Source organism: Chrysemys picta, chromosome 13 (genome assembly GCF_011386835.1).
Source record: "Chrysemys picta bellii isolate R12L10 chromosome 13, ASM1138683v2, whole genome shotgun sequence".
In the NCBI taxonomy this organism is placed as follows: domain Eukaryota; kingdom Metazoa; phylum Chordata; order Testudines; family Emydidae; genus Chrysemys; species Chrysemys picta.
Window position 1 is genome coordinate 5809742 of NC_088803.1, and position 12938 is coordinate 5822679.

Sequence of the window (12938 nt, forward strand, 5' to 3'; positions counted from 1 at the left end):
CACCCCGCCCCGCAGCCCCCTGCCAGCCCTGCCCCCCCCCCATCCTGCGGGTGTCCCTCATCCCCGCCCCGCAGCCCCCCGCCAGCCCTGCCCTGCCCCCCCCCGCCAGCCCTGCCCCCCCATCCTGCCGGTGCCCCTCACCCCCGCCCCGCAGCCCCCCGCCAGCCCTGCCCCCCCCATCCTGCCGGTGCCCCTCACCCCCGCCCCACAGCCCCTGCTAGCCCTTCCCCCCCCATCCTGCCGGTGCCCCCTCACCCCCGCCCCGCAGCCCCCTGCCAGCCCTGCCCCCCCCATCCTGCCGGTGCCCCTCACCCCCGCCCCGCAGCCCCCTGCCAGCCCTGCCCCCCCCATCCTGCCGGTGCCCCTCACCCCCGCCCCGCAGCCCCTGCCAGCCCTGCCCTGCCCCCCCCCCCCGCCAGCCCTGCCCCACCAATTCCCCCGAATCGGGCCCCGCGCTTAAGAGGGCCCCGCGCCCAGTGGCAGGGCTGCCGGGGTGGGGGCAAGTGGCAGAGAATCCCTTCCCTGACTAGAGGCACCTTTTTAATTTTTACTCACCCGGCGGCGCTCCAGGTCTTTGGCAGCGGGTCCTTCAGTGCCGCCGAAGACCCGGAGTGAATGAAGGACCCGCTGCCAAAGACTAGGAGCGTGGCCCGGTGAGTACAAGCCCCACGCGTTTTTTTTTACTTTTTTTTTTTTTTTTTAGTTATCCCTGTCGGGGCCCCGTCGAAACTGTTCGAATTGGGCCCCGCACTTCCTAAAGCCGGCCCTGCCCCTGCCAGCCCTGCCCTGCCCCCCCTGCCAGCCCTGCCCCTCCCATCCTGCCAGTACCCCTCACTCCCGACCCCAGCCCCCTGCCAGCCCTGCCCTGCCCCCCCCCCTCCTGCCGGTGCCCCTCACCCCTGACCTGCAGCCCCCGCCCCCCCATCCTGCCAGTGCCCCTCACTCCCGACCCCAGCCCCCCGCCAGCCCTGCCCCCCCCATCCTGCCGGTGCCCCTCACCCCCGCCCCGCAGCCCTGCCCCCCCATCCTGCCGGTGCCCCTCACCCCCGCCCCGCAGCCCCCTGCCAGCCCTGCCCCCCCCATCCTGCCGGTGCCCCTCACCCCCGCCCCGCAGCCCCCTGCCAGCCCTGCCCCCCCCCATCCTGCGGGTGCCCCTCACCCCCGCCCCGCAGCCCCCCGCCAGCCCTGCCCTGCCCCCCCCGCCAGCCCTGCCCCCCCATCCTGCCGGTGCCCCTCACCCCCGCCCCGCAGCCCCCTGCCAGCCCTGCCCCCCCCATCCTGCCGGTGCCCCTCACCCCCGCCCCGCAGCCCCTGCCAGCCCTGCCCTGCCCCCCCCGCCAGCCCTGCCCCCCCCATCCTGCCGGTGCCCCTCACCCCCGCCCCGCAGCCCCCTGCCAGCCCTGCCCCCCCCCCATCCTGCGGGTGTCCCTCACCCCCGCCCCGCAGCCCCCCACCAGCCCTGCCCTGCCCCCCCCCGCCAGCCCTGCCCCCCCATCCTGCCGGTGCCCCTCACCCCCGCCCCGCAGCCCCCCGCCAGCCCTGCCCCCCCCGCCAGCCCTGCCCCTCACCCCCGCCCCGCAGCCCCCCGCCAGCCCTGCCCCCCCCATCCTGCCGGTGCCCCTCACCCCCGCCCCACAGCCCCTGCTAGCCCTTCCCCCCCCATCCTGCCGGTGCCCCTCACCCCCGCCCCGCAGCCCCCTGCCAGCCCTGCCCCCCCCATCCTGCCGGTGCCCCTCACCCCCGCCCCGCAGCCCCTGCCAGCCCTGCCCTGCCCCCCCCCCCGCCAGCCCTGCCCCACCAATTCCCCCGAATCGGGCCCCGCGCTTAAGAGGGCCCCGCGCCCAGTGGCAGGGCTGCCGGGGTGGGGGCAAGTGGCAGAGAATCCCTTCCCTGACTAGAGGCACCTTTTTAATTTTTACTCACCCGGCGGCGCTCCAGGTCTTTGGCAGCGGGTCCTTCAGTGCCGCCGAAGACCCGGAGTGAATGAAGGACCCGCTGCCAAAGACTAGGAGCGTGGCCCGGTGAGTACAAGCCCCACGCGTTTTTTTTTACTTTTTTTTTTTTTTTTTAGTTATCCCTGTCGGGGCCCCGTCGAAACTGTTCGAATTGGGCCCCGCACTTCCTAAAGCCGGCCCTGCCCCTGCCAGCCCTGCCCTGCCCCCCCTGCCAGCCCTGCCCCTCCCCATCCTGCCAGTACCCCTCACTCCCGACCCCAGCCCCCTGCCAGCCCTGCCCTGCCCCCCCCCTCCTGCCGGTGCCCCTCACCCCTGACCTGCAGCCCCCGCCCCCCCCATCCTGCTGGTGCCCCTCACCCCCGCCCCGCAGCCCCCTGCCAGCCCTGCCCTGCCCCCCATCCTGCCGGTGCCCCTCACCCCTGACCTGCAGCCCCCGCCCCCCCCATCCTGCCGGTGCCCTCACTCCCAACCCGCAGCCACCTGCCAGCCCTGCCCTGCCCCCCCATCCTGCCGGTGCCCCTCACCCCTGACCTGCAGCCCCCGCCCCCCCATCCTGCTGGTGCCCCTCACCCCCGCCCCGCAGCCCCTGCCAGCCCTGCCCTCCCATCCTGCCGGTGCCCCTCACCCCTGACCTGCAGCCCCCCCCCCATCCTGCTGGTGCCCCTCACACCTGACCCGCAGCCCCCTGCCAGCCCTGCCCTGCCCCCCCCCCATCCTGCAGTGCCCCTCACTCCCGACCCCAGCCCCCTGCCAGCCCTGCCCTGCCCCCCCTCCTGCCGGTGCCCCTCACTCCTGAGCCGCAGCCCCCGCCCCCCCCATCCTGCCAGTGCCCCTCACTCCTGACCTGCAGCACCTGTTCCCCCATCCTGCCCCCCCATCCTGCCGGTGCCCCTCACTCCTCACCCGCAGCCCCTGCTAGCCCAGCCCTGCACCGCCCAGCTCTGCCTGTGCCCCTCACTCCTGACCCACAGCCCCCTGCCCGTCCAGCCCCGTAATCCCCCAGCTCTGCCGGTGGCAGTGCCCCTCACTCCCGACCTGCAGCCCCCTAAGTGTGTGCGTGTGTGTGTCTCTCTCTCTCTCTTTCCCCTCCATCCCTTCCTCAGCTTTACCCCTCTCACCAGCCACTCCCTGTCTACCTTCTCCCCCAGCCCTGACCCTTCTCCCTCCCCCTTCTTCCCCCTCCCCCACATCCTTCCCCACCCCTTTTCTCTCACCCCACAACTCACCTGCTGTTGCGGCTGGAGCGGCCCCCCAGGGCAGAAACCCCCCTCGGCCGCCCCCCCCAGCAGGGCCTCCACCACCTCTTCTGGGCTGAGCCCCAGGCCCTCCCCACCCCCCGCCATCTGCTGGTGCAGCGCGGCCAGCCAGTACAGCTCCTCCAGCCCCGCCTTGGGGTCCCCTCCATCCCCCAGCCCTGCTTCGCTCAGCGTGGGGGAGGGCGGCACTGAGCTGCAGGGGGAGGGGTCCAGGGAGGCCCCGCCCATTGGGCCGGCCGGCTCGCGCTTGACCTCAAACTTCCGCAGGTCAAAGTCGTTGAGATATTCCAGGGCCAGGGGGCTGGTGGGGAGCTCGGCCAGGGGCACCGACATCCTGAGTGGGGCAGCACCGTAGGGCATGGGACCTGGGGGAGAGAAGAGAGACAGGTGAGGGGACTGGGGCTGATTGGGCAGCAGACCCACTCCACTCTATATGGACCGGCAGTGTCTAAGGACTGCCTTTCTATGTGGACCAGTTATATAGACCAGCTTTGTCAATGGGCCAGCTACACAGACCAACTTTCTAAACAGAACAGCTATATGGACCAGTTGTGGTCTATGGACTGGCTTTCTTTGTAGACCACATTTGTCTGTGGACCAGTTCTACAGACTAGCTTTCTGGTTTTATAAACCAGGTATATGGATCAGCTGTGTATATAGACTGGTATAAAGACCAGCTTTCTATATAGGCCAGGTATAGGTACCAGCTAAGTCCATAGACTGGCTATATGGACCAATTCTGTATATTGACCAGCTACATAGACAGCCAAGGAACCACCCAGGTTTCAGGGCAAAGGGATGTCTCCAATATAGGGTCCTTGCTCTATACAGACCTGTCTCCTATAGAGCAATGGCAGTATATGGACCAGCACTGTATATGGACTGGATTGATGTATGGTCCAATTCGGCTGGTTTCACACAGGCTTTGCATTATGGGGTCCCCTGCTATGGGCTGCCTCTGTCTCACAGACCAATGGGTCTACATGGGCCATCTGTGTGCATATGGACCAGTTCTGTGTAAGGACCAGGCTATACAGTCCAAAGAGGGAGCTGAGCAAGACTGAAGCAGCACAGGCCCCCTCTGGCGACAAACGGCCTCCCTCAGAGCGTGGCGGCTGCGTATGGACCAGCCAGGGCCGGCTCCAGCATTTCTGCCGCCCCAAGCAAAAAAAAAAAAAAAAGCCGCGATCGGCAGCGGCAGTTCAGTGGCAGGTCCTTCCCTCCTAGAGGGAGTGAGGGACCTGCCGCCCCCGAATTGCCGCAGGTGCCGTCCCTCTCCCTTGGCCGCCCCAAGCACCTGCTTGTTAAGCTGGTGCCGGCCCTGGGACCAGCCCAGGTACCATCCCCCTCCCCCAATTTCTCCCTCTCACACACATTCCCGTCCCCTTCCTCTGCCCCTTCACACTCACCCCCCTGCTCCCAGCGGTCTGTACATCTCCTTGTCCCCCCACCCCACCATCCCCCCACACCTCCTCCATATCCCCACATCCCATCCGTCCCCCTCACATCCCATCCATCCATCGCTCCCACCTCTGTCCCCATCCCCCCACATCCATCCCTCCCACCCTCTATCTCCCATACCACCATTCATCCCCCCACCTGTCCCTCCCACCCCCTATCCCCAGCCCCACGCCCCCATTCATCCCTCCCTCCACACCTCCATCCATCCCTCCCCCCTCTATTCCACCACCTGTCCCTCCCACCCCCTATCCCCACCCCCACACCCCCATCTATCCCTCCCTCCACACCTCCATCCATCCCTCCCCCCTCTATTCCACCACCTGTCCCTCCCACCCCCTATCCCCACCCCCACACCCACATCCCTCCCTCCCACCCTCTATCTCCCATACCTCCATTAATCTCCCCACCTGTCCCTCCCACCCCCTATCCCCACACCCACATCCATCCCTCCCACCCTCTATCTCCCACACCTCCATTCATCCCCCCACCTGTCCCTCCCAACTCCTATCCCCAGCCCCACGCCCCCATTCATCCCTCCTCCACACCTCCATCCATCCCTCCCCCCTCTATTCCACCACCTGTCCCTCCCACCCCCTATCCCCACCCCCACCCCCACATCCATCCCTCCCACCCTCTATCTCCCACACCTCCATTCATCCCCCCACCTGTCCCTCCCAACTCCTATCCCCAACCCCACGCCCCCATTCATCCCTACCCCCACACCTCCATCCATCCCTCCCCCCTCTATTCCACCACCTGTCCCTCCCACCCCCTATCCCCAGCCCCATGCCCCCATTCATCCCTCCCCCCACACCTCCATCCATCCCTCCCCCCTCTATTCCACCACCTGTCCCTCCCACCCCCTATCCCCACCCCCACGCCCCCATTCATCCCTACCCCCACACCTCCATCCATCCCTCCCCCTCTATTCCACCACCTGTCCCTCCCACCCCCTATCCCCACCCCCACACCCCCATCTATCCCTCCCTCCACACCTCCATCCATCCCTCCCCCTCTATTCCACCACCTGTCCCTCCCACCCCCTATCCCCACCCCCACACCCCCATCTATCCCTCCCTCCACACCTCCATCCATCCCTCCCCCCTCTATTCCACCACCTGTCCCTCCCACCCCCTATCTCCACCCCCACACCCCCATCTATCCCTCCCCCCACACCATCCCTTCCCCCCAGGAGCGGCGCCAGGGTTTTTGGCGCCATAGGCGGGGATCCTTCCATGCTCCCAGTCGTCGTCAACAATTCTGCGGCGGGGGGGGGGGGTCCTTCTGCGCTCCCGGTCTTCGGGGCACTTCGGTGGTGGGTCCTGGAGCGAGTGAAGGACCTGCCACAGAATTGCCGCCAAAGACCCGGAGTGCGAAGGACCCCCCCGCCGCCGAATTGCTGCCCCCCAAATCCTGGCACCCTAGGCAACCACCTAGGTAGCCTAAATGGAAGCGCTGGCCCTGCTCCCCCCTCTATTCCCCCACCTGTCCCTCCCACCCCCTATCCCCGACACCCCATCCATCCCTCCTTCCCACCCTCTATTCCTTCATCCCCCACACCCCATCCGTCCCTCTCATCCCCCCACCCCACCCATCCCTCCCTCCCCCTATCCCCCACACCTGTCCCTCCCACCCCCTATCCCCGACACCCCATCCATCCCTCCTTCCCACCCTCTATTCCTCCATCCCCCCACACCCCATCCGTCCCTCTCATCCCCCCCACCCCACCCATCCCTCCCTCCCCCTATCCCCCACACCTGTCCCTCCCACCCCCTATCCCCAACACCCCATCCATCCCTCCCTCCCCCTATCCCCCACACCCCATCCATCCCTCCTTCCCACCCTCTATTCCTTCATCCCCCACACCCCATCCGTCCCTCTCATCCCCCCACCCCACCCATCCCTCCCTCCCCCATCCCCCACACCTGTCCCTCCCACCCCCTATCCCCGACACCCCATCCATCCCTCCTTCCCACCCTCTATTCCTTCATCCCCCACACCCCATCCGTCCCTCTCATCCCCCCACCCCACCCATCCCTCCCTCCCCCTATCCCCCACACCTGTCCCTCCCACCCCCTATCCCCGACACCCCATCCATCCCTCCTTCCCACCCGCTATTCCTCCATCCCCCCCACCCCATCCGTCCCTCTCATCCCCCCACCCCACCCATCCCTCCCTCCCCCTATCCCCCACACCTGTCCCTCCACCCCCTATCCCCGACACCCCATCCATCCCTCCTTCCCACTCTCTATTCCTCCATCCCCCACACCCCATCCGTCCCTCTCATCCCCCCACCCCACCCATCCCTCCCTCCCCCTATCCCCCACACCTGTCCCTCCCACCCCCTATCCCCAACACCCCATCTATCCCTCCTTCCCACCCTCTATTCCTCCATCCCCCCACACCCCATCCGTCCCTCTCATCCCCCCCACCCCATCCATCCCTCCCACCCACTATCCCCCACACCCCATCCCTCCCTCCCGCTCACCCTCTATCCCCCCAGAACCCCACCTGTCTGTCCTCCCCCTCTATCCCCTGATCCCTGTATCCCCCGGCTCGGGGCCCCTGAGCCCGGTCACCCAGACTCACCGCCCCTCACCTCTCAGCGCCGCGCTCCGCCGCCAGGGGCCGCCCTGGGGAACCCAGCGCCCGGGACCTGCCCTGAGCCGCAGCGGAGTCCCGGACGCCGGGGTCCCATTTAAAGAACCCCGGGGGCTGAGCTCACCCGCATCTCATTAGCCGCTGGCCAATGGGGAGCCCCTCATTAGCATACGGGGGCGGGGGAGGGAATGAGGAAGTTCTGAGGGAGGGGGAGGGATCCGGGGGTCCCCCCACAGCACCCCTCCCCCTCATGGCTCCTGACACCCCCCCCAGCTGGGGTCAGTGTGGGGGGGGTCTGGTCTGATTAGCCAAGAATCCAATGACGTCATGGGGGGGTACACGGGGCCTCTCACTGCCCCAGCCCCACATCCCCCAGATGTGCCCCCTCTCCCACCCACCTCGTTCCCACCACCCTTTACTACCCACCCCCAGGTGCTGAGCCCCACACCCCCAACCCTTCCCCACACCACAACTCTCCCCAGCCCCGCATTCCCCTCCCACCCAGCCCCATAACTTCTCCCCTCCCCACACATCGCCCCCTTTCTGCCCCCACCCGCTCCTGTCTCCCTCAGACACCCAGCCCCACATCCCCCCCTCCCACTTCTGGCCCCATCTGCTCATAGTGACACCCCACAACCCCCTCCCCTCACGAGCCTCTGCTTCCCCGGCCCCATAACTCCCTCAGGACAAAGCCCAGGAGGGTCCTTGGGGCACGGGGGGCTTTGCCCGGGGTGAGGTCAGTCTAAGGAGACACATCACTTAGCAGCAGGGTCCCAAGGGAGGAGAAATCCGGGTGCAGTGGGAAGAGGGGGGGCGACAGGAAGGGAGTGAGTAACAGTCGGGGGGATTAAGTTGAGGGTTTGTAATGACCCAGTCGCCCCCAGGGTCCCCTGGATTTAGACCTGCGCCTGGCTTTCCCCCCCATGCAGCCCATGAAGGGGGCTCGAGCCCACGACCGCTTCTGCCCAAATACGTGTCAGTCTCAACGGTGCCCCAAGAGCCTCCTTGGTTTTGCTGATAAAGACTAACACGGCGACACCCCCCCCCCGAAATCCCTCAGAACAGTGAATCCAGCACTGAACCCCATCACCCTCCCTTCCCCTCCCCACTTCAATAGCAGGGGCTGTGGGTCAGGAGTGAGGGGCACTGGCAGAGCTGGGGGGGGCAGGGCTGGGCTAGCAGGGGCTGTGGGTCAGGAGTGAGGGGCACTGGCAGGGCTGGGGGGGCAGGGCTGGGCTAGCAGGGGCTGTGGTGGGAGTGAGGGGCACCAGCAGGGCTGTGGGGCCAGGGGGCTGTGGGTCGGGAGTGGGGGGCACCGGCAGGGCGCTGGGAGTGGGGTCAGGTCAGGGGCAGGGGGCTGGGCCGGGTGTGTGGGGTGGTTCTGCCTCACAACAGGCCAGGATCAGGTGGGGGACGTGGGGGGCGGGGGGCTGACAGGGTGAATTGGGCCTGAATGGCCCAGAGAATCCCCCGTCAGGGAGCATTAGAGACGGTGACTGGAGCCATTGTCCCAGCCTCCAGGGTATTAGAGCCCCCGCCCGCCCTGCCGGTGCCCCTCACTCCCGACCCGCAGCCCCTGCCAGGCCGGCCCTGCACCCCCCCCCCCACAGCCCTGCCAGTGCCCCTCACTCCCAACCACAGCCCCTGCCAGCCCAGCCCTGCCCCCCCCCCATCCTGCCGGTGCCCCTCACTCCCGACCTGCAGCCCCCGCCCCCCCCATCCTGCCGGTGCCCCTCACTCACAACCCGCAGCCCCTGCCAGACCGGCCCTGCCAGTGCCCCTCACTCCCGATGTGCAGCCCCTGGCAGCCTGGCCCTGCCCCCGCCCTGCCGGTGCCCCTCACTCCCAACCAGCAGCCCCTGCTAGCCCAGCCCTGCCCCCCCCAGCTCTGCCAGTGCCCCTCACTCCTGACCCGCAACCCCCTGCTAGCCCTGCCCTGCCCTCCCCCCGCCCTGCCGGTGCCCCTCACTCCTGACCCACAGCCCCCTGCTAGCCCAGCCCTGCCCCCCACCCCGCAGCCCTGCCGGTTCCCCTCACTCCCGACCCGCAGCCCCTGCCAGCCCAGTCCTGCCCCCCACCTGGCCAGTGCCCCTCACTCCTGACCCACAGCCCCCTGCTAGCCCTGCCCTGCCCTCCCCCCGCCCTGCCGGTGCCCCTCACTCCTGACCCACAGCCCCCCAGCTTATCCCCCTTTAGAGACTTAGTCTCTGTTTAATTGGCCAGGCCCACAGCTGGCCCTGTGGGGGCCCCTCCAGCCCTGCCTGACCCACATACGCCCCATGGCTAATCCTGGAGCCAGAGACACCTTTAATGGCCTCTGATCCCCCTCAAGCCGCTTTCCCCGGCCCCCAGCCCCCCCCCACCCCGCGGCCAGCAGACACCCAGGGGATTAGGTGCTGGGGAGACATTTAATGAGATCAGTGTCTCAATCAGGGCGATTTCTCCCCTCAGATCAGCTGGGGGCGAAAGGTTAAACTTTTAACCCCCTAACCCACCCCCCAGCTCAGGGGCTAGTGGTTGTGGGGTGGGGGGCTGGGAGCCAGGACTCCTGGGTTCTGTCCCAGCACTGGGAGGGGAGTGGGTCCTAGTGGTTAGTGGGGAAGTGGGGGGTGCTGGGAGGGGAGATGAACCCCCCAGCTTCTTTCCCCGTCTCAGAGCCCAGCCCCGCTCCCACCCCGCTGCCAGCCAGCGCCCAGAGCCCCTGGAGCCCTGGGCACTGTGAACCAAAACCAAAGGGTAGAAGGTTTGGGAACTAGAAACCGTCCTCCCCTCCCAGAGCTGGGGAGAGAACCCAGGAGTCCTGGCTCCCAGCCCCCCCTTCTCTAACCACTAGCCCCTGAGCTGGGGGGTGGGTTAGGGGGTTAAAAGTTTAACCCCTCGCCCCCGGCTGATCTGAGGGGAGAAATCGCCCCGATTGAGACACTGATCTCATTAAATGTCTCCCCAGCACCTAATCCCCTGGGTGTCTGCTGGCTGTGGGAGGGGGGGAGTCAGAGGAATTGTGGGGGGGGACCATGTGTCTCTTGGTGGGGGGTGAGACAGGAGGTGTCTTGAGCTCTGGGAACCAGGACCCCTGGGTTCTCTCCCCAGCTCTGGGAGGGGAGTGGGGTATAGTGGTTAGAGTGTGGGCAGGGGGCTAGGAGTCAGGACTCCTGGGTTCTCTTCCCAGCTCTGGGAGGGGAGTGGGGTCTAGTAGTTAGTTAGAGTGAGGGGGCTGGGAGCCAGGACTCCTGGGTTCTCTTTCCTGTGGGTTTGTTATTAGCATTAATATCTGTCTCTGCTCCTGGGCAGGACTGGGGGGGATTATAATTAATCGGCTCATAACAAGCTCAGTTCTATATTTTCTCTGATCGGCTCTCCCCGCCTCCAGGATTTGGCTGAGGGGGCTGGGGGGCCACGCATGTCACATGGGCCCGGCACACGTCTCGTTGGGCCTGGGCCATGTGTGGCACCGGGGCAGGGGGGACGGGCCCATATGGGTAGCATGTCCTTTCCGTGGCCCTCGTGTGGCACGGGGGCCGTCCTCTGCCACCTGTGTCCCTGGTGAGCCTAATGCGTGTTCGTTGGGTGTCTCTGCCTCTCCCGTGCCCCTGGTGTGTCCATGAGTCTCCCGTGTCCTTGGCATGTGCCTGGATCTAACAGGTCCTTGGCATGTGCTTGGCATGTCTAGTATCAGGGGGTAGCCGTGTTAGTCTGTATCTACAAAAACAACAAGGAGTCTGGTGGCACCTTAAAGACTAACAGATTTATTTGGGCATAAGCTTTCGTGAGTAAAAACCTCACTTCTTCGGATGCATAGTGCATCCGAAGAAGTGAGGTTTTTACTCACGAAAGCTTATGCCCAAATAAATCTGTTAGTCTTTAAGGTGCCACCAGACTCCTTGTTGTTTTTGGCATGTCTGTGACTCTTTCATGTCCCTGGTGTGTCCTTGGCGTGTGCTTGGCATGTCTCTGACTCGCCATGTCCCTGGCATGTCCTTGGCATGCCCGTGACTCTCCCATGTCCCTGGTGTATCTGTGAGTCTCCTGTGACTATGGCGTGTCCATCCCTGGCTCTCCCCAGAGCCCTTCCCCACTGCCCTGGATTTCCCTCCCCAGGCTACTTTTCCCTGCTGGATTTGGGGGCAAGGGCTCGGACACCAGGGTCCCTTCCTAGCTCCATCCCTCCCCCCCCCCCACACACGGGCTGTTTATCCTTGGGAGATTTGGGGCGGTAAATAGGATCAAAGGGGAGAGCCGGGGGAGCAGATGGGGTGAGTGGCTGGAAGAGAAACCAGCGGGGCCTGTCTGAGCTGCTAGCCCCGGCTTCGACTCCAGGCCAGGGAGAGAGAGTGGGACACGGGGCATTTCCCCTCTAGGGGGCGCTGGCTCCCATCCGGCCCCAGGGCAGGGTGGGGCTGGCTCAGGGGGGCAGGGAATGGGGCACGGGGCCTTTCCCCTCTAGGGGGCACCGGCTCCCATCTGGCCCTACGGTGGGGCCTGGCTGGCTGCGGTCTCAGGGACGTTGTGTCAGTAACTGACTCACAGATCGCCTGGGTTTCCAGCGGCCCTTTGCCCTGTTGCCCAAGCGCTGCGGTTCCCACCTCATCATGTGCCCCCCGTGGACGGCCGGGCAGGGCCCAGAATAGCCAGCACCAGGGCGAGCATCCCATCCCCTGCTGGCCCCACAGCGCCCCCTAGAGGGGACGGGCCCCGCACCCCATTCCCCGCCCTGGGGCCGGGTGGGAGCCGGCGCCCCCTAGAGGGGACGGGCCCCACGCCCCATTCCCCGCCCTGGGGCCAGGTGGGAGCCGGCGCCCCCTAGAGGGGACGGGCCCCGCGCCCCACTCCCCGCCCTGGGGCTGGGTGGGAGCCGGCGCCCCCTAGAGGGGACGGGCCCCGCGCCCCATTCCCCGCCCTGGGGCCGGGTGGGAGCCGGCGCCCCCTAGAGGGGACGGGCCCCGCGCCCCATTCCCCGCCCTGGGGCCGGGTGGGAGCCGGCGCCCCCTAGAGGGGACGGGCCCCGCGCCCCATTCACCACCCCCGAACCAGCCAGTCCCTGCCCTGTATAAAAGGGGGTGGGGGCAGAGCTGGGGTGGGGGGGGCTGTTGCACAATCCAGTTGGTGATTAGCGTGTGATCCCACCCCCGGTCACGCTGCCCTCTAGGAGGGCGGGGCTCGGGGGGGCTCTGGAGTCAGCACCCTGAAAAATGAGGAAGTTGCTGAAAAAGCTGAAGGCGGAGGAGGGGCAGGGCAGCAGAGGGGGAGGGGTAATACAGGGTTTTGGGGGTGCACAGGGTGGGGGAAGTGCAGGGAGGGGCAGCACAGGGGAGAGGGGCTGAGGAGCACAGGGGGGAGAGGGAATGGGGGCAACGGGGGAGGGGGAATGGGGGGCACAGGGGGGAGGGGCTGGGGGAGCACAAGGGGGAGGGGGAATGGGGGGCACAAGGGGGAGGGGCTGGGCTAAGGGAAGAAGTGCAGGCAGGGGAGGAGCTACGGGGAGAGGGAGGGGCCAGGTGAGTGGGGGGGCGGGGTGGGACGCTCAGGTCTCTGTGCTGATGCTGCCACCTGCTGGCCAGAATCTGTAACTGCAGCCAGAACATTTACCAGGGGCTCAGAGGAGACTCCACAAACCCAACCAGCTCCCAAACCCTCCTGAGACCCGGTAACAACAAATCAACCCCAA

At 66.9% G+C, this 12938-nt stretch overlaps 2 protein-coding genes across 2 annotated transcripts in view; one reads left to right on the forward strand and one right to left on the reverse strand.

Annotated features, from left to right (window-relative positions):
• The window catches only part of LOC135975463 (myosin-6-like), a 23631-nt gene extending 20757 nt beyond the window's left edge, over window positions 1–2874 (forward strand). The window contains exon 25 of the mRNA XM_065566513.1: window positions 2865–2874. Coding sequence (XP_065422585.1) covers window positions 2865–2874 — 10 coding nt within the window. The remainder of the gene's footprint in view (window positions 1–2864) is intronic.
• Window positions 2875–2909: 35 nt separating this feature from the next.
• On the reverse strand, window positions 2910–7358 carry NRL (neural retina leucine zipper). The gene is made up of 3 exons (XM_065566514.1): window positions 7272–7358; window positions 3182–3576; window positions 2910–2915 (listed from the first exon to the last, which is right to left on the reverse strand). Exons 2-3 carry the CDS (start codon window positions 3569–3571, stop codon window positions 2910–2912), a joined length of 396 nt encoding a protein of 131 aa, XP_065422586.1. The 5' UTR covers window positions 3572–3576; window positions 7272–7358.
• Between the last annotated feature and the right edge of the window lie 5580 nt (window positions 7359–12938).

Bases quoted from the DNA above. Each gene is read 5' to 3' on its own strand.
- NRL (XM_065566514.1), bottom strand. From the start codon at position 3,571: ATGCCCTACGGTGCTGCCCCACTCAGGATGTCGGTGCCCCTGGCCGAG.